At 35.3% G+C, this 20,393-nt stretch overlaps 4 protein-coding genes across 6 annotated transcripts; 1 reads left to right on the top strand and 3 right to left on the bottom strand.

Moving 5' to 3' along the window:
* Nucleotides 1–34: 34 nt before the first annotated feature.
* LOC103840035 lies at nucleotides 35–2,200 on the bottom strand. Of its 2 annotated transcripts, none has more exons than XM_009116525.3 (3): nucleotides 1,636–2,012; nucleotides 839–1,344; nucleotides 35–423 (listed from the first exon to the last, which is right to left on the bottom strand). In XM_009116525.3, exons 2-3 carry the CDS (start codon nucleotides 1,342–1,344, stop codon nucleotides 354–356), a joined length of 576 nt encoding a protein of 191 aa, XP_009114773.1. In that variant the 5' UTR covers nucleotides 1,636–2,012; the 3' UTR covers nucleotides 35–353. The 2 variants fall into 2 exon arrangements, with proteins under 2 accessions (XP_009114773.1, XP_033136105.1); XM_033280214.1 differs by lacking the exon at nucleotides 35–423 and adding an exon at nucleotides 436–752 and having other exon boundaries at nucleotides 1,636–2,200.
* Nucleotides 2,201–10,864: 8,664 nt separating this feature from the next.
* LOC103840034 (UDP-rhamnose/UDP-galactose transporter 6) lies at nucleotides 10,865–13,177 on the top strand. Its single transcript, XM_009116523.3, has 6 exons — nucleotides 10,865–11,119; nucleotides 11,332–11,574; nucleotides 11,679–11,863; nucleotides 11,942–12,142; nucleotides 12,212–12,373; nucleotides 12,676–13,177. The coding sequence occupies exons 2-6, from the start codon at nucleotides 11,445–11,447 to the stop codon at nucleotides 13,003–13,005; spliced, it is 1,008 nt and encodes a 335-aa protein (XP_009114771.1). The 5' UTR covers nucleotides 10,865–11,119; nucleotides 11,332–11,444; the 3' UTR covers nucleotides 13,006–13,177.
* A 34-nt stretch (nucleotides 13,178–13,211) lies between these two features.
* On the bottom strand, nucleotides 13,212–14,673 carry LOC103840031 (40S ribosomal protein S18). Its single transcript, XM_009116519.3, has 4 exons — nucleotides 14,525–14,673; nucleotides 14,188–14,348; nucleotides 13,689–13,877; nucleotides 13,212–13,560 (listed from the first exon to the last, which is right to left on the bottom strand). The coding sequence occupies exons 1-4, from the start codon at nucleotides 14,525–14,527 to the stop codon at nucleotides 13,455–13,457; spliced, it is 459 nt and encodes a 152-aa protein (XP_009114767.1). The 5' UTR covers nucleotides 14,528–14,673; the 3' UTR covers nucleotides 13,212–13,454.
* A 467-nt stretch (nucleotides 14,674–15,140) lies between these two features.
* LOC103840032 (F-box protein At4g02760-like) lies at nucleotides 15,141–16,545 on the bottom strand. Of its 2 annotated transcripts, XM_033280215.1 has the most exons (4): nucleotides 16,055–16,545; nucleotides 15,741–15,960; nucleotides 15,475–15,533; nucleotides 15,141–15,382 (listed from the first exon to the last, which is right to left on the bottom strand). In XM_033280215.1, exons 2-4 carry the CDS (start codon nucleotides 15,867–15,869, stop codon nucleotides 15,259–15,261), a joined length of 312 nt encoding a protein of 103 aa, XP_033136106.1. In that variant the 5' UTR covers nucleotides 15,870–15,960; nucleotides 16,055–16,545; the 3' UTR covers nucleotides 15,141–15,258. The 2 variants fall into 2 exon arrangements, with proteins under 2 accessions (XP_033136106.1, XP_009114768.1); XM_009116520.3 differs by having other exon boundaries at nucleotides 15,741–16,545.
* Between the last annotated feature and the right edge of the window lie 3,848 nt (nucleotides 16,546–20,393).

The following is a 20,393-nucleotide window of genomic DNA, read 5'->3' as shown; positions in this document are numbered from 1 at the left end:
AGAAAAGTATAAAGATTTTTGTTGGATTTTCAACTCCAAAAGCTGTGGTGTGGATTATCATTACAAGACAGGGCATAAGCATTAAGAGTACATTGAATAATCTCACATAATTGACGAATCATCAAGTGGCTACAAAAGGTACACATCCAAAAGTTCCTCTTCTTATCCAATCGTATCTCTCTCTCTCTTTATATATCAAAGGTGCACATGAAAAGAGAGGACAAGAACTTGGTGAGCATCTACCTCAACTATATGAGCTGCGATTGAAAGCCCTTTGTTTCTGAAAACATGTCTTTTAGCTTCTGCTTTGTTTGAGCTTATACGTTGGCCAATGCCATTAAGGGAGAACCTGGTTACATGATTGCACACATACAGCTTTTTCTATTTTCGTGATACAACTCAGCATCTGATTCATCCACTTCACTACAAATTCAATCATAGCAAAAATGTTTTCAACATATTGGTTCTTGGTATGACAACAAGAAAAGAAAGACAGCCTGAATGATTGCACAACTACAAGTCTACAACGCAACTTCTATAGAAGAAGACAAACCATTGTGTATAAAAATACTACTAGTCTACTACGTAAGGGAAACTCTGAGTTCAAGAACAAATAAGTTGAATATATTTTCATGTTTTATTAAACTGCAGCGTATTCATGATTTAGAGTGTTATTACTATCAATCATGAAGTCAGTTGTTTCCCTAAACGAGATGCATCTGCTTTTTATGGAAGATTGGTTATTCCCTAATCTATAACATACGCCAAAACCAACATCTATTAGCCACGCATACAACACTTAAAAGGAATGTAATTTCATAAGAGAAAGCATCCGTACCTAGGCTCAAACTCTTTGACCTCAGCAATCTCAATTCCACAGGTGTCAGGCCACTGAACTTTCCTTCTGTCAGCATGATCCAACACGCCGTCTCTACTACTCACATCATCACCATCAGCGAGAAAAGCATCACTAAATGATGATCTTTTCTTCAAGCTGCTCTTAAGTGCAAACCTATTACTGACTTCACAGTTATAGTCAACACTGGGTGGTGGTGCATGATCCTTCTTCCCCTCGCTGTCAGAAGAAGGAAATTCTTGTGGCTGACTATCAGATTTGCGACCAAAGCATGTAAGGGAAGTGCAGCGACGTGAGAGCCAATTCTTAGATGAATCCGAGTGAAACTTGGTGTCAGTTTCTTGGGCTACCAAATGGTAATGGCTCCAAGGTGATACCCTCACAGGTTTTTGGTCATTCTTATGGCCAAGTAGAAGAAGGGCTAGACCGTTGCTATACCCGGAAGCTGATGAAGAGAAGAATCCTCCTCCTTCTGCTGCAAATAACATCTGCGAAAAAAAGTTCATCACCAAATCACACGTCATTTTTTTTGAAGAAACCAATTTGCAGATATCGAAACAAAAGGTATCAAATTTAACTTGTTCTCTGATTTGTCAAGAAAATTAAAACCAAGTAAAATAGGTTAACGACCAACCAAGCTATGAAATTTAAAACCATTCTACATAGTGAGTTCAACTTTGTTTCACCTTCAGATTTACAACGAAACAGTGAAACAAAAAAAACATAAAGTGAGAAATAAGGTATCAGATGGCTAAAAGGGTAAGAGACTCGCGACTCACCTGGCGGATCTGAGAGACGACGAAGCGATTAACGGAGAAAATGCCGGCGTAAGCGCAGAGAGAGAGAGAGAGAGAGAGAGAGAGAGAGAGAGAGAGAGAGAGTGATGGGAAACCAAAAAAAAAAAAAAACTTTGATAAATTGCTTTGGCGATGAAAAAGTGACACATAAGTAAGAAGCGGCGCGTGTGTGGGTCCCGTTTTGATTTTCACTCATGTTTTAGAAACCGACCCGACATAAAATGGTTTGCATTTTACGATGATTCTACTAAATATGATTTCCAGAATCAATTCAAATCATTTTGGTTGGGTGTTCAAATGTCGGAACTTGCTTTCTTTTCTTCTGATCTGACAATCAATCAACTACCTGAAGCGTAATGCCTGTTCAAACTAAAGAATGCTAACAGTGGCTATGGATTTTTCGTTTTTTGACATCGAAAGCTTCATATCTTATTAAGAAGTTACCGAGAGAATGGCCTCACAAAAAATTACATGGAAAAATGAGAATCTTCGAGTCCGAGCTCTTTTTGCAAGTCGGTCGGCTTGGAAGTTTAGAGAATAAAGAATAAAAAATATAGAAAAAACCATAAACATATAACGAATGAGGTGGAACTTATCAAATTTGGCCAACATAGATGGCCAGTTGTCTTCTTCGTCTTCTTCAAGTAGCTTGACTAGCTGAAGGCAGTCTGTCTTGAAGTTCATTCTGCAATGATCCAACTGAATAGAAGATTTCATAGCCCACAAAAGAGTTTGGAACTCTGCATGTAGGGGGTTAGGACTCGGTTACTAGCAAATGAACCATAAGTCATCATCCCATCTTCGTTAGTTAGGATCATTCCTCTGCCAAAAAAAATCATCAGCCTTGTGCTCCTCTGCCAAAAAAAATCATCATCCTTGTGCTAGGGGCGTGAGGTGCCGGTGTCGGGGGGGGGGGGGGGGGGGGGGGAGGGGGGAGGGGAGGGGGAGGGTCCTCCGGTGCTTCTTATTGCTCGACGGTCTGAGCTGTGTACCAGCTTTCCGCTTCAGCTTGTGCAAGTTGGACAGTCTCTAACGGGGAGACGTCCTTACCATTAAAGGCCTTGTCGTTGCAGGCTTTCCATATGTACCATAATAGCCAAGGTACGTTTGCGCTGATAGAATCTGGGATTGCGTAGATGTTTGCGCACCATATGACATGATTAAGATTACTATAAATCGAGCTACACGGGAATATCTCCGGAGAGTGCGGAATGTCCGCTAGAGCCCAAGTTTGGATCAATGGTGGGCACTCGAAGAGCCAGGTTGACGAAGATTTGTAAGAATACCAAAATAGCCTTCAAATCATAAGTGGAGGTATGTGGCAGAAACAAATTAGAATCATTGAACATGTGAAATTGTGGAGAATAAACATTCTCAAAGGAACGAGATGTTGTGGAGACGCATTTTCAAAGGAAGAAAAAACACACGAGATAAATGCAGTCCTTAGTTTGAGGGGAAAATGTGAGATATCAAACAAAATCCCACATTGAAAATTAGACAAAGGATAGTCTAATGTATAAATAGATGTCCAACTCTAATTAGTACGAGACCTTTTCGGAAGGAAACCAAAAGTAAAACCATGCGGGCTTGCGTAAGACCCAAAATGGACAATATCGTACTAATCAAACAATATAGAGTTGGACATGGATTAATAAATCCCAACAAGTAGTTTGTGTTAAACTTGAGCAAAGTGGGTAGCTGATGTAGCTGAAGCTTTATAGGATAGGACTAGAGATCCGTTGATTCTGAGAATACCCAGAAAACTAGAATAATACAAAGATCTTATTTAGTCTAAGAATACTTAAGCTCAATGTCTTCTTAAATTCGTTGCACCAATGTTCTAGCCGAAAACAAGGAATAAAGAAAAATCTCTTAACTTTTATTAATTAAATCATAAACTCAATACAAAGTTAAAACCAAAAGACTATATAGAAGAAAACCATAAAACCCTAAAACAATAAATGTAATTATCTAAATTTAAAATAATTACTAAAATAAATAATAAGATATTTGGAAGTATTCCAAATACTTATCTGCATCATTCTCTCCGGGTTGGAGAAGATTCTCCCTCGAATCTTGTTTTTAGGTAGATATTCTTTTTGTATTATCTTCTCCGATTGTTGACCACCCCACACGTGATACATCTTTGAATTATTTATCTTCAATAATTCGTCAGTAATAACATTGAAGAGCTTTTCCAAATCTACCGTGTAGTCATATATCTCCTCACTTGTTAAGTTGTTAATGCATTGATCAATGAGCAGTCACACAATTCCCAACCTTCCACTGCACGTGTAGTCCTATTGTTTTCTTCACTATTAGATCTCAAATGTTCCACTTTTGATAGAATCCCTGAAATTTCTCACGTATGCATGCATGGTCTTGAATGCATCCTTTCTGAATACATAGTCGATTGGTTCGACAATCATAATATCTTCACCATATGTATCAAAAATTGCAGGACCCAAAATTTCTTTGTATACTCCGTACATGTCCTCCGTCGAACTAAATGGATATTCATCACAATGATAATAACACTCAAGCGACACCCAAGCGTCTTCTTCACCGTGGATCCATGACTCACAATGAGCAGCCATAGAAAAAAAAAGAAAAGAACAAAATAAATCGATACCAAGGATCGTGGTTTGACTTTAGAAAATCAAACCTGCAGTCTCTGATACCAACTATGCAGCGGAAAGCTTCTAGGGATAGGACTAGAAATCTGTTGATTCTGAGAATACCCGAAAAACTATAATAATACAAATATCTTATTTATTGTAAGAATACCTAAGATCAATGTCTTGTTAAATTCGTTGAGACCACAAATCTTCTAGCTAAAAACAAGAAATAAAGAAAAATCTAACTTTTATTAATCAAATCATAAATTCAATACAAAGTTAAAACTAAAAGACTATATATAAGAAAACCATAAAACACTAAAAAAATAAATGTAATTATCTAAATTTAAAATAATCACTAAAATAAATAATAAGATATTTGGAAATATTTCAAATACTTATCTGCATCATACCTTATCGTGAAGACATTTGTTTTGTTCATTCCAAACCATGTGGATAACAACCTGCAGAGCAGAAGTCAAATGTTAATCTGAAGCTATCAAAACAATCTCATTCCAGACCAAAAAGTGATTTTTTAAAAGTATATCCAATGTGAGATTGTGCCAGATCCGTGAAGTGTACTCACAAGAGAAAAACAGATGGTTGCAAGATTCATCCGAGTTATTACAAAGAGCACATAGAGTTAGTACATTTTTGTACCATCTCTCTATGATCCACCGTACTGAGCTTGTTGTTGTGCATAGCCAACGAGGTTATAAAAGAATAATTAAATGTAGCTTGGGAGAACCAAACAACCTTCGTTCAGTCGCATTTCTGATGTATCACCCAAGTGAGATTCCATTTCTCGTGAGTAGAAAAATAATAAGAAGTTTTTTTTTCATAGATTAGTGTCTTCATCATCCACCTTCGAATCTTTAATAGAGCCTATAAGGTCTTCGACATCGTTATACCTCTGTGATTCTTTCTCATTGTTGACGAATCACATCACTCTAATAACTGATTCCCAGATCAATAAACCAAAAATCTCAAACATAATTCCAATTTCCTACCAGCAATCAAACCATTTAATATGTTTCAAACATATTTTTGCATTTGCTATTTCGGTAAAATTCTTACTATTTATTTCCACGTCAAAGCAAGCAGTATATTAGAAGCGTGAGCTCAAGATTAATCAAAGAGTTTGTTATGAAATGTGAAAGTGTATTTCGCTCAAGTTAAGTTACAAAATGTATATGTACACATATATATATATAAGACCGATTTAGTAAATGGAAGCTAAACCATTGGTTTGGCAAAAGGAAACCTTAACCAATTATGAATTGATAATCTAATACCCCCTCCTCAAGATGGAAGACACAAGCTCTGAATTCCAATCTTGGACAACAAACTCTTAAAGAGACCCGACTGGACTGCATTAGTCAGTATGTCCGCAAGCTGAAGCTCAGATCGAACATGAAGTGTCTTGAGGAAACCGCTCTGCAGCCTCTCACGAACCACATGACAGTCAATCTCCACATGCTTTGTACGTTCGTGATAGACCGGGTTTGAAGTAATACAAAGAGCAGACTGGTTATCACAAAACAATGTAGCAGGTGACGTTGGAGAACAATGCATCTTAGTGAGCAACGTTGTCAGCCAAATCAACTCGCAAGTAGCATCTGCTATTGCCATGTATTCTGCCTCAGAATTTCTTCTCGAAACCATCTGTTGCTTCTTTGAACGCCAAGATACCAATGATTCTCCAAGGAAGACACAACAGCATGTGATGGACTGTCTGGAATTAGGACAAGCAGCCTAGTCCGCATCAGAATAGGCCGTAAGCTTCAAATGAGAAGATTTAGAGTAGAACAATCCTTGGCTTGGATCATTCTGGAGATAACGAAGCACGCGATAGGCAGCTTGAAGATGAGAGTCTGTGGGAGCAGACATGAACTGGCTGAGCTTATGCACGACATAGGTGATATCTGATTGTGTGTGAGTAAGATAGAGCAAACGACCAACCAATCTTCGGTATATTGCAGCATCAGGAAGAGCATTGCCAGCTGTGAGATATAACTTCAGGTTAGGCTCCATTGGAACAGAAAGTGGCTTGCATCCGAGAAAACGGGCCTCCTCAAGCAGTTCCAAAGTATACTTCCTTTGATTCAACGAGATCCCACTCTGATTTCATGCAATCTTAAAACCCAAAAAATACTTTGCAGGGCCAAGATCACGAAGCTTGAAAGCAGACTTGAGAACCAACTTGAATGCTTCAACCGCTACATCATCATTACCAATGATCAATATATCATCAAAGAACCGCCAGATATGTCTTGTTGACATATTTGATGAATAGAGAATGATCCGAATGTGTTTGTTTGAAGCCATCACCAAGTATCACATGGGAAAGCTTGTGATTCCATTGGCGTGAAGCTTGTTTCAAACCATACAAGACTTATGAAGCTTGCAAAAAAAATTCGCAGGCACCTTCTTGCCAGTCAAATTTTCATATCCTTGAGAAAGCTTCATGTAGATTTCTTCATCCAGGTCTCCATTCAAGAAGGTGTTACTCACATCCAACTGAGTGATTGACCATTTTTTGGCTGTTGAAATTGCCAGATGAAGTCGAAGAGTGCCAATCTTGGCAACCTGAGAAAAAGTATCCAAGTAATCCAGACCTTGAAGTTGCGTATATCCTTTGGCTACCATGCGAGACTTATGTCACTCAACAGTTCCATCAGGGTTATACTTAATAGTACAAATCCACTTGCACCCAACAGGTTGCTTCCCTGGAGGCAGTTGACACACATACCAAGTTCCACTCTCTTCCAAAGACACCATATCAGATTTCATGGATTTCTTAAACTCCTTAGACAGAACATCATCTTTATAGGTTTTGGGTAGTTTGGTAGTGGTAATGGAAAGAATAAAATTTCGGTGATCCTCATCATACTTATCATAAGAAAGATGAAATAGGATATGGAGTTGTGTGAGTAGGATGATCATGTAGAGTTGGAAGCTTGTTAACAATAAAACAATGATATTGGTCTAAGTAAGCAGATGCTTTGGTGTGACGTTTAGAATGAGGTAAAGAAGTATTAGCCATGGAAGAAGTAGGAGGAATAGAGGATGAAGAAGAAAGATTAGAGGAAACGTCAGAAGGATCAGTGAAAATGCCAGTATTTGTTATATCATTTCCTAAGTCAAAGAATGCATGAAAAGGTGAATCTGGAACACGCAAAGCAAGAACATCTTGATCAAAGAACTGAGAAAAATCTTCTGAAGACTTTAGTTTGAAAAAGGAAAACTCAGATTCATAGAAAATGACATTTCGAGAAACCGAAAGAGTGTTAGTATCGAGATGTAAAATTTTGTATCCTTTAAAACTTTCTGGATAGCCAAGAAAGACACACGGAAAAGCACAAGGACTAAACTTGTTCCTATCTTTGAGTAAAGTTGATGCAAAGCAAAGACAACCAAAAACCCGTAGATGATCATATGTTGGTACACAATTACTAAACAAGTTCAAATGGTGATTTATTGTCAAGTAAAGGAGAAGGAGTACGATTAATCAAATACACTGTTGTTTGAACACACTCACCCTAGTATGTAAAGGTGCACTGGATTGAAACATAATGCTCTAGCAACATTGAGAATGTGCTGATGTTTTCTTTCTACGACAGAGTTTTGTTGTGGAGTGTATGGACAAGGAAAGAAATGAACTATGTCATGCTTCTTAAGAAGAGACGTGAAAGCCAACTCGGGAGCATTGTCAAAACGAATAGCTTTGATATGAGAGTTGTATTGTGTTTAACATAACTAAGAAACCCATGAAAGATTTGTGCAACAGAACTTTTATCCTTCAACAAATATAACCATGTGACTCGAGTACAATCATCAACTAGTGTGAAAAGTATTTATAACCATCGTGTGTTGGAATTTGGAAAGGACCCCAAAAATCTAGATGAACTAAATCAAAATGGAGCTTTTGAAAGATGTGGATTAGAGGGAAAATAAATACGTTTTTGCTTAGCCAAAGGGTAAATCTTACACAATTCAGAATTATCAGTTTTTACATATGGAATGTTTAAAAACTTTGAAAGAACTTGAACTTTATGCTTTGATGGATGTCCTAGTCGCTGGTGCCAAACTTCAGATGAAACAAAAGAGACGCTATGATCTTGAGTATGATGCTGAGTAATAATCTTATGTGAAGCAAGAGATGATGAATGCAATGTGGAAAGAATTGAGGAAGATGAATCAGGAGCATCTAAGACATATAGATTTTTGTGGAGGTTACCTCTCCCAATCATGTAATCCGGAGTACACTTCTGAATAGCAAGAAAAGGGTTATAAGGAAAGATGAAACATGCGTTTTCAGAAAACAAAACCGAGATGGTGCTATTCTTAGTGAGAGCACTAATGCTAAGAATATTGAATTTGAAATGAGGAATGTACAAAACGTTTATTAGAGTTAGTCGTGACGTAATTTTTATAGTTCCAGAGGTATCAACAAAGATTCGCATGCCATCAGGTAGAATCACAAACGTGTTACTAATTGAGTTAGTATCAAGAAACATTTTCAAATCAGAACAAACATGACAGGAGGGCCTAATATCTATAATCTAGGTAGGAGCTAAAACAGTAAGGTCATTCTTCATTCCCACAGAAACAAAATGAGAGTTAGACAAGTTACCCGGTGGAGGAGAATCAGAAGATGTGTGAGTTAAAAGGTGAAGTTGTGGTTTAGAGGTCGAAGTTGTTCCATCAGAGAGATGAATAGTGCTACCAGAAACCTGAGAAACCGTGTCTGTAAAAGGAGCGTTTTGAAGGCTCAAGACACTAAGAAGTTGTTGAACTTGTCCATGTGTAACTATACCCAAGTGAGTCCCCCGTTGAGTGTGCATGGATATACCACCAGTGTCCTGAAGAACTATATTTGCAACATTCTCCTTGCGAGGTGGCCAATGTTGATTAAACTTCTGAGTGCTTGGAGCTTGGACCTGATTCGGCGACTTTAAGTTAGAACTCGGCGGCTTATACCCTTGTGGATAACCGTGAAGCTTATAACATCTGTTAACCGTATGTCCAGCCAAGCCACAATGAGAACAGATAGGGCGAGGCATGTTCTTGTTATAACCACCAGAGTAAGCTGCAACATAAGATTCATCAGGAATGTTCTGTGAAACATTGAAAGCAACGACACTTGTACTCTTCATCGACCGCTGTCTTTCCTCCTGAGAAACCAGATTAAACACCTTAGAGATGTTAGGGTGTGGCTCCATCATTAAGATTTGACCTTTTGTTGCAGTAAACATGTCATTAAGACCTGTAAGAAACTTCAGGATGTGATCTTGCTCTTCTCGATCCACAATCCGCTTGAGACTATCACATGCAAGGCAACCACAACAACAGATGTAAGGACTCTCATGATTATTTTACTCCTCAACAGCTGCTTCAGCTTTGTGTAGTAATCACTCACACTCTGAGAGCCTTGTATCTCACCAAAGATCTGTTGTTTGATTTCCGCAGTTCTTGGTCCATCGCTCTGTTTGAATTGATCATGAATATCTAACCACATCTGCCTCGCAGTAGGTAAATACATGATACTCTTTGCAATTTATTTCTCCACAGCATTAACAATCCAAGTACATACGATGTTGTTGCAACGAGACCAAGACGCATAATCTGGATGGTTCTCAGCAACTACCGGGTAAGTTCCATCAATAAATACAGCTTTGCTTCGAGCTCCTAGTGCCATTATCATCGATCTACGCCTAGTATTGAAGTTGCCTAAACCAGCTAGCTTCTCAGATACAAGAGATATACCAGCATGAGCGGCATTATGAACATATAGAGGATTAGAATTCGGATCCTGCAAAGATGGCGAAGGATTATGAACTTTTTCAGACGACGCAGACATGATGACCAAAGTGAAACGGAATCTTTAGAAAACTCCAAGAAACGATGATGAACCTTCAATCAAAAAACGATGCTATCCAAGATTCAGAACTTGATTGATCAGGAAATGACCAAATCAAGCTCAATGAAGAAAGACAAACAGATTCAGAACTCCGATGAACGACGATAAGAAAATATAGATCGCGAAAATCTCCAGAAACAAAGAATCCAAAAAGGCGAAGACAGAGATCGATATACTCATGAAATCAAAGAATGAGGTATCGATCGAGAAGGAAATGGAGAGAATTAGAGTGATTTTCTGAGAAAATACGAAACATGAAACGTTAGTTTCACCGCTCTGATACCATATTAGAAGCTTAAGCTCAAGATTTTATCAGAGAGTTTGTTATGAAATGTGAAAGTGTATTTCACTCAAGTTAAGTTACAAAATGTATCTGTACACGTATATATAATTCCAATTTAGTAAATGGAAGCTAAACCATTAGTTAGACAAAAAGAAACTTTAACCAATTATGATTGATAATCTAATACAGTGTCCAAACCACAACATCATGTCCTCTTGCATTGTGTGGAAAAGTTCGTAGCTTCTGCTTACAATATCTCAAACAAATTTGCCGAGTTTTAACAAACCTTACATTCTTCAAAACTCTATACAGACCATAATAAAGAAGAGCTGTCGATCATATCTAATCCAATAAGTACTTTTCAGTTTCGACTTGTCTGAATCCTAATTTCATATTGAGAGAAAAAGAAGGGTATAATAATAATAAGAATCAAATGTAGGTAGAAAAAAAAAAAAAAAAAGGAAACGAAATAGCTGGAGCCTGACTAGTACTAGTATCGCTCCACGAGCCGTACGTTGCCCAACTGCCTTTTTTCTTCAGAGAACTCTTTTTTTTTCTTTATCCACACTCTCTCGCCGTCTCCGGCGCCGGTGCTCTGCTCCGATCACCTCCGCCTCATTCAATCTCTCTTCATACTCTGAGGTAACACTTCTTGTTCTCGTATGCTTCTTCGTTTTCTCTTGAATTTGTATAGTTTCATCTGATATTGATTGATGATATAAATGTCTGGAGGATCGATCCATCGTCTTAAAATTAGGGAGATTGATCTCTATGGTCTTAGATCTTACGGGGAAAATTCGCTCCCATCCGATTGAAAATTGATTAAACTCTTTCTTTTTTGTTTTTTTGGCTAGTTTTGATCAAATTAGTGTTGATGAACACGTAAGAATCGGGAAGTGAAAAGAGAGAGAGAATGGGACATTGAAGAATAATAAGAAGAAATAGAGATTTGAGGAAGAGAGAGAGAATGGCTCCTGTGAGTAAAGCGGATAAGAAGACAGCAGCAGATGCTGGGGCTTGGATGTTCAATGTCGTCACTTCTGTTGGTATCATCATTGTCAATAAAGCTTTAATGGCCACTTACGGTTATAGCTTTGGTAACCAACCTCTCTCTCTCTCTTTTTTTTTTTTTTTGGGATCTGAACGTGAATAATATTCCTCTGATTTGTTTTCTTACTAATGTCTCAACCCCTGCCTGCAGCTACAACCTTAACCGGTTTACATTTTGCTTTCACAACTCTCATGACCATTGTTCTAAGATGTCTTGGTTACATTCAGCCTTCTCATCTTCCCTTTACCGAGCTTCTCAGATTTGTTTTCTTTGCCAACTTCTCCATCGTTGGAATGAACGTCAGTCTTATGTGGAACTCTGTTGGTTTTTATCAGGTAATTATATTGCTTCTGAATATTGCACATCTTTTATCTTCCATTTAACCAAACAAATGTTGTGTGTTGCCCTCCCAGATTGCAAAGCTCAGCATGATTCCTGTATCCTGCTTGTTGGAGATGGTGTTAGATAAGATCCGTTACTCCAGACACACCAAGCTTAGCATAGGACTTGTTCTTGTTGGTGTTGGTGTCTGCACTGTCACTGATGTTAGTGTCAATAGCAAAGGCTTTCTAGCCGCTTTTGTTGCCGTCTGGAGTACTTCTCTCCAACAATACGTAAGGATACAAAACTAGCATATCATTCCTTTTATCTTAAAACTAAGATTGGTTTATACATGAACGCAGTATGTACATTACCTTCAGCGCAAGTACTCCCTTAGCTCATTCAACCTATTGGGACATACCGCTCCAGCCCAAGCCGCAACATTGCTGGTTGTTGGTCCATTTCTTGATTATTGGCTCACAGAAAAAAGAGTTGACATGTACGACTACAACTTGGTCTCCGTGGTAAGCAGCCACTACAAACCTCAATATAAGTTTCATACCTTAGTCTCATTCGCATTAGATTCAACTTGACTCTTCTCTCACAAAATCGAAATACCATCACTATGTCAATACCGATAAATATTGTCCACACCCTTGTTTAAAATCTGCATACTAAGCCAAGCACATTTAACGAGCCTTAGCTTGTTTGTTTCATCCACTTCAATGCTGTGTCTACTTAAGAACAAATTACCTAGCCAGATCGTGGTGTATCAAAATGGTTATAAACTCATTTGAAACTTGACAAGTTATTTTGAATTCTGCAGCTGTTTATAACCCTCTCGTGCACAATAGCAATCGGGACCAACCTAAGCCAGTTCATATGCATCGGGAGATTCACAGCGGTGTCATTTCAAGTCCTGGGACACATGAAGACAATCCTGGTGCTGGTGATGGGATTTTTCTTCTTTGGTAGAGAAGGTCTGAACTTGCATGTGGTTATTGGAATGGTTATTGCAGTACTTGGTATGATCTGGTACGGTAATGCCTCTTCCAAGCCAGGAGGCAAAGAGCGAAGAAGCTATTCTCTTCCAACTACTCGTCAACAGAAGCTTGGAGCTGCTTCGGATTCTGATGACAACGAAGACAAAGCCTAGTAGTAGTATTAAGTAGTAAATGATCAGGAACATCACATAGCTACCACATCTCTGTTTTGATTTATGGTCTTATGATCCTCCCAGACGTTTGAGATTGTTTTGTAATGTTTTTTCTCGGAATCATTGTTTACAATTGTATCAACCCATAATATATGAGATTTCTTTTTAATAACTAACAAATATTTTTTAATTTAACCAAACATAAATGCAACGAACTATTGCTGCACTTTTATTACTTAAACAAAAGATATTAATATCACTAGAGAAGCGACTTCAAAAATACCGTGACAAAAGTAATATAACGAAATGTAAAAAAACAAGTGAAGGATGTCTTACAAAAAAAAACCTAAAATCCAGATTTTGAGACTTGCAAAATTGTACGAAACAACAAAACATAAAAAAACGGGCCTTATCAAAGATCCAATCCAGCTGCAGATAACATCATTCTCTTAACGCTTCTTAGAGACACCAACAGTCTTTCCTCTGCGACCAGTTGTCTTGGTGTGTTGTCCACGGACACGGAGACCCCAGTAGTGCCTCAGCCCACGGTGGTTCCTGCTCGTTGTCAAGAAAAAAAAAAAGAGAGTAAAACCACCGTTACATAAAAATCATTCAATTCAAATCACAAGAGAACACAAAGTGGTAACGAGTTATATGATTGGAATGAGTAAATGAGTTTTGACCTGATCTTCTTGAGGCGTTCAAGATCATCCCTGAGCTTCATGTCGAGGGCATTGGAAACAACCTGGGAGTACTTTCCATCCTTATAGTCCTTCTGTCTGTTCAAGAACCAGTCTGGAATCTTGTACTGCTTCGGGTTTGCTACGATGGTCATGAGGTTGTCGATCTCAGCTGCAGACAACTCACCGGCCCTGAGATTGAAGATCATAAAAGGATGTTCAAACTGTTATACACAAGACCATTGAATTTCCAACACAACTTATCGCTGAACATACAAAACCCGAATAAATCTCATGTTAAGACTGACAAAAAAAAAAGCCGCAGAGTCAGAAGAACTATAATCTAAGCTAACATTTTCATTTAAAATGGAAACATAATTCATACCTTAGAGACAAAAACAAAACACAAGACTACTATGTTCGGTCTAAAGGAAGTATTAATTACTTTTGAGTGAACTTCAATGACATTCGAAAACACACGTGAAAGAGAGACAAAGCATACCTCTTGTTCATGTCGACATCGGCTTTCTTGCAGACAATGTTGGCTAGTCTCCTTCCAATACCCTTGATGGAGGTAAGAGCAAACATAATCTTCTGCTTGCCATCGACGTTGGTGTTGAGCACACGCAGAATGTGCTGGAACTCCTCGTTTGCTACCAGCGACTACACATTAACAATCACAAAATAGATCAAATACTTTGAAAGAAAATCAAACGATACTCAGTAACATGGTTCTTCGCTCATGTTTTTTTTAAGGCTGTTTCTAACTTCTATAGACGGGAAAAATGGGAATCAATAAAATAGATCTAAGAGATGATAGCATTCGATGAGCTAATTACCATTGTTCGGTTGGAATAGAAGCTGCCTGAGTGAGAAGATGAGAGAAGCTCTCGCCGTTTTACACTCTAAACTCTCTCGCGCAAACCGATTAGAAAAACTAGGGTTTCTTTAGAGGTGGTTTATAGTCTATCTATAGACTCCATACAGTTGGGCCCAAGCAGTGTCTTTTAAACGGCCCAAGTTCTGTGAAATTTGTGTAAAGAGATTTTTATTTGAGCCCAAGCAGTGTCTTTTTTTTTTGTCTAAATCTAGTTTTAAAATATTTTAAAACCACATTTAATTTTTTTATTTAATTTTATGTGTAGAAAATAAAGAAAAACTTTAAAATGAGGTTAAAAATATTTTAAAACTATATATTACACATATAAATAGATATATTTATTAAATATAATTTTTTGTAAAGATTAGTACGATAAAGACAAAATATACAAGAATCATAAATGTGATATGTAATTGTAAACAACATAATGCAAATAAAATATAAAATTTTAGATTTGAAATACCTTTTTAGAAAGTAAAAATTTCATATATGAAATTAGAGTGTTTTTTTGGGACCAGTCGACTACACGTCAAAAATGAATTTACAAAAACAATTACTCACTTTAACAAAAACAATTGCTTCACCAACCAAAAATGCATTAGATTTCATGTAACAAAATATATTTCATGTACTTTTATATAATGTTATTATTTTTTAGATTCGTTTCACTTCGTGCTAGGTACAGGTCTTCACCTAGTAACTCCTTATAAGCTTAACTAACAACACATAGTCATTGATGTACCTTTCCAGACTTGAGGGAAATTCTGTCACCAATTCGAAATTTGATCTTCCTTCTTTCAGCTTCTCCACAGGAAAGCTACAACAGACACACACGCAACAATAGAGTCATAAATACTGGCAAGAAAGTTAAGCGACTATATATGTTTGGTGAATTAACAATTTAGTTACTTTGGTTCCAAAGTTCTTTCATCTCCATCACATGCTAAACCGTTGCCACTTGATACATCCTATTTGAGCGAGAAAAAACGCATGCAACAAGATGATACAAATATTCACAATTTCAATGTTACTTACAATACATGTCAAACTTACAATGTGTCGAATAAACCTGAAGTCCCCCGAGATTAGTGAATTGAAAAACTCTAAAACTTCTCTTTGAAATACAAAATTCAACTTTAAGAGGTAACAACAAGTTATTATGCTGAATATTTTACCTCCTCTAGAGAACAGTCACGCAATATTAGAGTCTCAAGTGGACTGTCTTTGCAAGTATTTTCCAAATCCCTACCATCAGAAGTTTTCATCTTGAGAAACTTGCTAACAGAGACCACGATGATATACATTTTATTTGTATCCTATTAAAAATAACTTCAAGAAATTTCTATGGATTCCGGATGTGCTAGACAGATTCACATACTTAAGTTTGAGCAAGCCCTGCAAAACAATTCCAATATTGGTTTTTGTAAAGCCCATATAGTACCAAATGAAGAGAGAAATATATACTAAAATAAAAATTAAGGAGCCACACCTTCACAAGCATTCGAGCCATTGCATCATCTAGGTTAAAACCTTTAAGTGTTAGACAAGTTAACTTGGGGCAGTTGGTCACAAACGCTTTGATGGTAGAATATTCTATATTATCGCCTAACCCACCAATCATATAGAAGTTTAAGGAAAAACTGGAAGTATAACAAAAGGAAAGAACCTTAGGTGGAAATCTTACCTCCAAAAGAAGTTTCTAAGAATAGATGCTCTACCAAGTGACATTTCCTCGTGAGTAACTCTAGCACCAGATTTGATGAATCATATATGTCAAGAAAAAAAAAGAAGCTATGCATATAATGGAGGACTAGGTTAAGATCCGCGTCTTGCACGGAATGAACATTATATATATAAATTATTTTATATATTATATATTTCTAATATATTATGAAATAATAAATATATATTAAATAATTAAAAAGTCATTATCTACTACTTATATAATTAAATTGGTGCGAACATATAAATAAATTTTATAAATCGAAAAAATATTTTTTCTATTTGATATGGTATATAATTAAATTTAAATGATAGTAACATATATATGGTATATTTTAGTATTAATATATATTAAATGATGTTTTTTGCTCATATTGTTTTTTATCATTTGTATTTGTTATAGCAAAAAGACTAAATTACTGATAATAAAATTTTCACTGTGGGAGTAATGGTTTAAGTAATTTATAATATTTTAAAAAATTAAGTTGTCAATATTTTTTCAAATTTTTTATCAAAAAAATGTTCAAAGTAAATTTCAAAATTAAGATATTTATATTTTTTATATGGCATATAGTTTAATTTAACATGATACATATATTTATATATCTTTTATTTTTGATACTTATTAAATGAGACTTTCAACTTATATGATTTTCTAATTATTTGTATCATGTTATAACAAAAAATTTAAATCATAGATCACAAAATTTGAATGTGAAACTTTTAACAGTTTTAGTAATTTATACTCGTTTTTAAAAATTCAAAATATAATATATAAATAAATTTTAAATTTTTATTATATGATTACTATGATTGTTTAATTTATTTTAATAGCTTAAAATTAAACAAATATAATATGATACACACTTATTTTTATCAAATCTTTATTATTCAAAATCATTAATTGTCATATATACTTTTGCCACATTAGGCAATTCTGTAATCTTATTTAAGGAAATAATGAAGCACATTAATAATATATTTATAGTTGGTTTAATAAAAAGCTTATTATATATTTAGATGGACCAACATATTTTTCTAAGGATTCTAAAAATCATTCTAGTGATGACACATGACTACAAAAAAAATATTGCAATGCTTCTCAAATAATATATAGGGGATATTGTTCCTAAAGGAATCATTAGAATCTGGTATTGACAGAAAAAAATAAGGAAACCAAAAGATAAATGGAGATGTCATGAAATTCAAAGATACAATGATCAGTAAGGTAAACTCAATGGTAACTTACAATTGTGCGATTTTCAAATCGATTATATTTGGGCAGGCTGGCAAAACAGAACATAAGGAATCTATGTCCATGGATACGAGATTGTAAATGTGTAGACTTGTTAATAAATTCCTAGATGAATGGAAAACATATATAATATCAACCAAACATGTTAAATATATACTGAGATTTCACTGAACATTTTAGTGATAAAGAAAACCATACCAAGTAAATTCAGGATCAGAGGATAATAGTGGAGCAAGACAAGAGCTTGTAGGAAAAGTGTGGAAATAGTTATAAGCACCACTACCAAATTTAAGGGATCTACAAGCATACACAAAACCAGTGAGAAATGATTACATATAATCAAAGTTTCAAATACAAAACATAAGAAATATATATAGAAGAAGCTGTAACCTGAGTTTTTTCCCAGAACGATGGATCATAGTACGCCAACACCATCATCAACATTGTAGATGCTGTTGTCAAGTCTATTTGGGAATAACATAAAGGGTCCATGGAAAATTTGCTAAACATGGTTCAACCAAGGGCGGACGCATGGCCAACGTAACGGGGTCACGTGCCCCCATCTAAATTTCACTTTTCCTTTAGTAATATGCATGAAATATGAAAGTGCCCCCATCTAGAAAGTGAGATGTAATGTGAAAATGTCATGTACCCCCATCTTAATTTACTGCTAGATCCGCCCCTGGGTTCAACAAGCCGCAACTTGCATTAGAGACTTTGTATCAAGCATCAAAAATACCTAAATTAGCATTAGACATCGAGTATAAACTCAGAGATCCATTAACAAGAGAAAGGGAACAAAGATTGTTGTCAGTGAAGGAGGCAGATGAAAACGTTCTTTTGGTCTTTGATCCCTCCAATTAAAAAAGAAAAATATTTTTTAGAATTAAAGTTCTTAATAAGTTTACTGCTCCTTAAGTCTCAGATTCGGTCATGTTGTTACCTTAATTGTGAGGTCTGGGAGGCGTAGGAACTTTATTTTATTACTATAGGATAACTGATATATGTAAATAATAATAAGAACATAAATTTCAATTACAATACCAAAAAAAAAAGAATTGCAGACTCGAGATGGTTAATCTCTTTTCTTAAATCTTTAATTAAATGCTTTGTAGTGTGACGGTTTCATAGCGCTCAGATTCCCAGAATACAACTGCATCATTGTTTCTGTTTACCATCATTGAAAAACAGAATCTATCGAACCTAATTTGTGTTGTACTTACAGGCACAAATAAAAAAAAATACTGGCATAACTATTCTAAGTGGGAGAATATTTTGTTTCTGTGTTGTTCGTCTATCATTTCTATAATGGTAGCAAGGCTTTTTATATAAAAGTAATGAGAAGCACAAGTTTCATTTTTCAACACAAAAATGAAACCTCTATAATGCACTAACTAGGTGGAGACCTGCGCCTTGCGCATGATTAAAAAAATATAAATGAAACTCATATTATCTACAAAAAATAGTTCATTATCATTAGTTTATCAACAAACCAAACATGCACTCACACCTGCATTTATAATCTCATCTAATGTTATTAGGTTGGTATTCTTGGAGTACAAATTAGTATAAAGGCTAATATATAGTGTGAGTGACTAAGAGTTTAGATATCACCACTATGAATATTTTGTAAATCAGTTCTCCATATGATTTTTCATCCTAAATTCACGTATCCTTTGAAGCATGATAATTATTATATTATTATTACCAAATATGGGTACAACTATATAAACAATCAAATTTTGACCAATAATTAAGGTCTTGTATAATTTTATAGATGTAAATGAAAGTAACATATCATTTCCATTTAGGAACGTTACTAACATCCCAATCACTAATAATTGTAGTTTATTAGAAATTTCCATATCTACGAATGATTATAATTTGGCCTTCCAAATCATGTTTGTAATGTACATTCTCGCTAATGGATATTGATTACGGTCAACTAAATGTTCTTACCACACATTTATTTTTTTTGATCAGTTAAGTAAATAAGATGAACCGTAGGCATTTTGAATTTTTTTTCATGTAAATCTGTCAATTTACATGACATGTTCATACAATCATGTGGGTCTCCTCATACGCGCTTCATTTGATCTCTAAAACTTAATCTATATAATCATTTCATATACTGCATATAATTTTTTTCTAAATGAAGTTTATGAGTAAATACGTTATAGTAACACTAAAAATATTGTTTTTTAGAAATGTTAATATGGATTATAATAGTATATTTAGGATACAAATAATCGATGAAACATGTTTGTTATTCATATATATATATCGTATTGTTAAATATCAAGCATATGACTATAAACAAAAATGAATGATACGTATAGTTATATGGTCTTTTGATGAAAATAAATGATTCATATAGTTATTGTTAATAATTGGTATGACTAATGGTATTTTTTGTAATTAGTCTAGTGATTGATGGTTTGATAGTTAAGTATTGTGAGAGAGCCTATGGTGGTGACACCTAAGCAAAATGGCATGCTTGTAAATAATTTACAAAGTAAAGGTTAGATTTTAAAAATGCTTCTTGATTAATAAGTAAGGGATAGAATATTTAATTCTTGTCAATTATTTTGTGAATTTATTCTACATTTTGACCAAGAAATTAAAGAGTTAAAATTCATATTGTTTGACAAATTCAAACTAAATAATATATTTTAAAATGATTTTTTTTATATTTTATCAATATAAAAGATCAACATATTTGTGGGTTATAAGATTAAGTTAATGAACATGAAGTCCAATTAACAAATAAAAAAAACCAAATCCAAGTTCAAATATCCAATGTGTGTATTTGCTAATTTATACAAGTTTCTCAAATCACACACATTAGACC

The sequence above is a fragment of the Brassica rapa genome, chromosome A09 (assembly GCF_000309985.2).
Source record: "Brassica rapa cultivar Chiifu-401-42 chromosome A09, CAAS_Brap_v3.01, whole genome shotgun sequence".
Taxonomy (NCBI): domain Eukaryota; kingdom Viridiplantae; phylum Streptophyta; class Magnoliopsida; order Brassicales; family Brassicaceae; genus Brassica; species Brassica rapa.
The sequence above is the reverse complement of the archived record's forward strand: the minus strand, read 5'-3'. Positions and strand labels throughout refer to the sequence as shown.

What these genes read in the sequence shown, in the direction of transcription:
- LOC103840035 (XM_033280214.1), bottom strand. Translation starts at nt 1,344, where the DNA reads ATGTTATTTGCAGCAGAAGGAGGAGGATTCTTCTCTTCATCAGCTTCC. An exon ending in GTCAAAGAGTTTGAGCCTAG is followed by an intron (nt 753 to 838) that starts GTACGGATGCTT and finishes CGTATGTTATAG; the next exon opens with ATTAGGGAATAACCAATCTT.
- LOC103840034 (XM_009116523.3), top strand. Translation starts at nt 11,445, where the DNA reads ATGGCTCCTGTGAGTAAAGCGGATAAGAAGACAGCAGCAGATGCTGGG. An exon ending in GTACTTCTCTCCAACAATAC is followed by an intron (nt 12,143 to 12,211) that starts GTAAGGATACAA and finishes ACATGAACGCAG; the next exon opens with TATGTACATTACCTTCAGCG. An exon ending in ACTACAACTTGGTCTCCGTG is followed by an intron (nt 12,374 to 12,675) that starts GTAAGCAGCCAC and finishes TGAATTCTGCAG; the next exon opens with CTGTTTATAACCCTCTCGTG.
- LOC103840031 (XM_009116519.3), bottom strand. An exon ending in GATGTCGACATGAACAAGAG is followed by an intron (nt 13,878 to 14,187) that starts GTATGCTTTGTC and finishes CTTCAATCTCAG; the next exon opens with GGCCGGTGAGTTGTCTGCAG. An exon ending in GAACGCCTCAAGAAGATCAG is followed by an intron (nt 13,561 to 13,688) that starts GTCAAAACTCAT and finishes GACAACGAGCAG; the next exon opens with GAACCACCGTGGGCTGAGGC.
- LOC103840032 (XM_009116520.3), bottom strand. Translation starts at nt 15,869, where the DNA reads ATGTATATCATCGTGGTCTCTGTTAGCAAGTTTCTCAAGATGAAAACT. An exon ending in GTGACTGTTCTCTAGAGGAG is followed by an intron (nt 15,534 to 15,740) that starts GTAAAATATTCA and finishes TCGCTCAAATAG; the next exon opens with GATGTATCAAGTGGCAACGG. An exon ending in GAAAGAACTTTGGAACCAAA is followed by an intron (nt 15,383 to 15,474) that starts GTAACTAAATTG and finishes TGTCTGTTGTAG; the next exon opens with CTTTCCTGTGGAGAAGCTGA.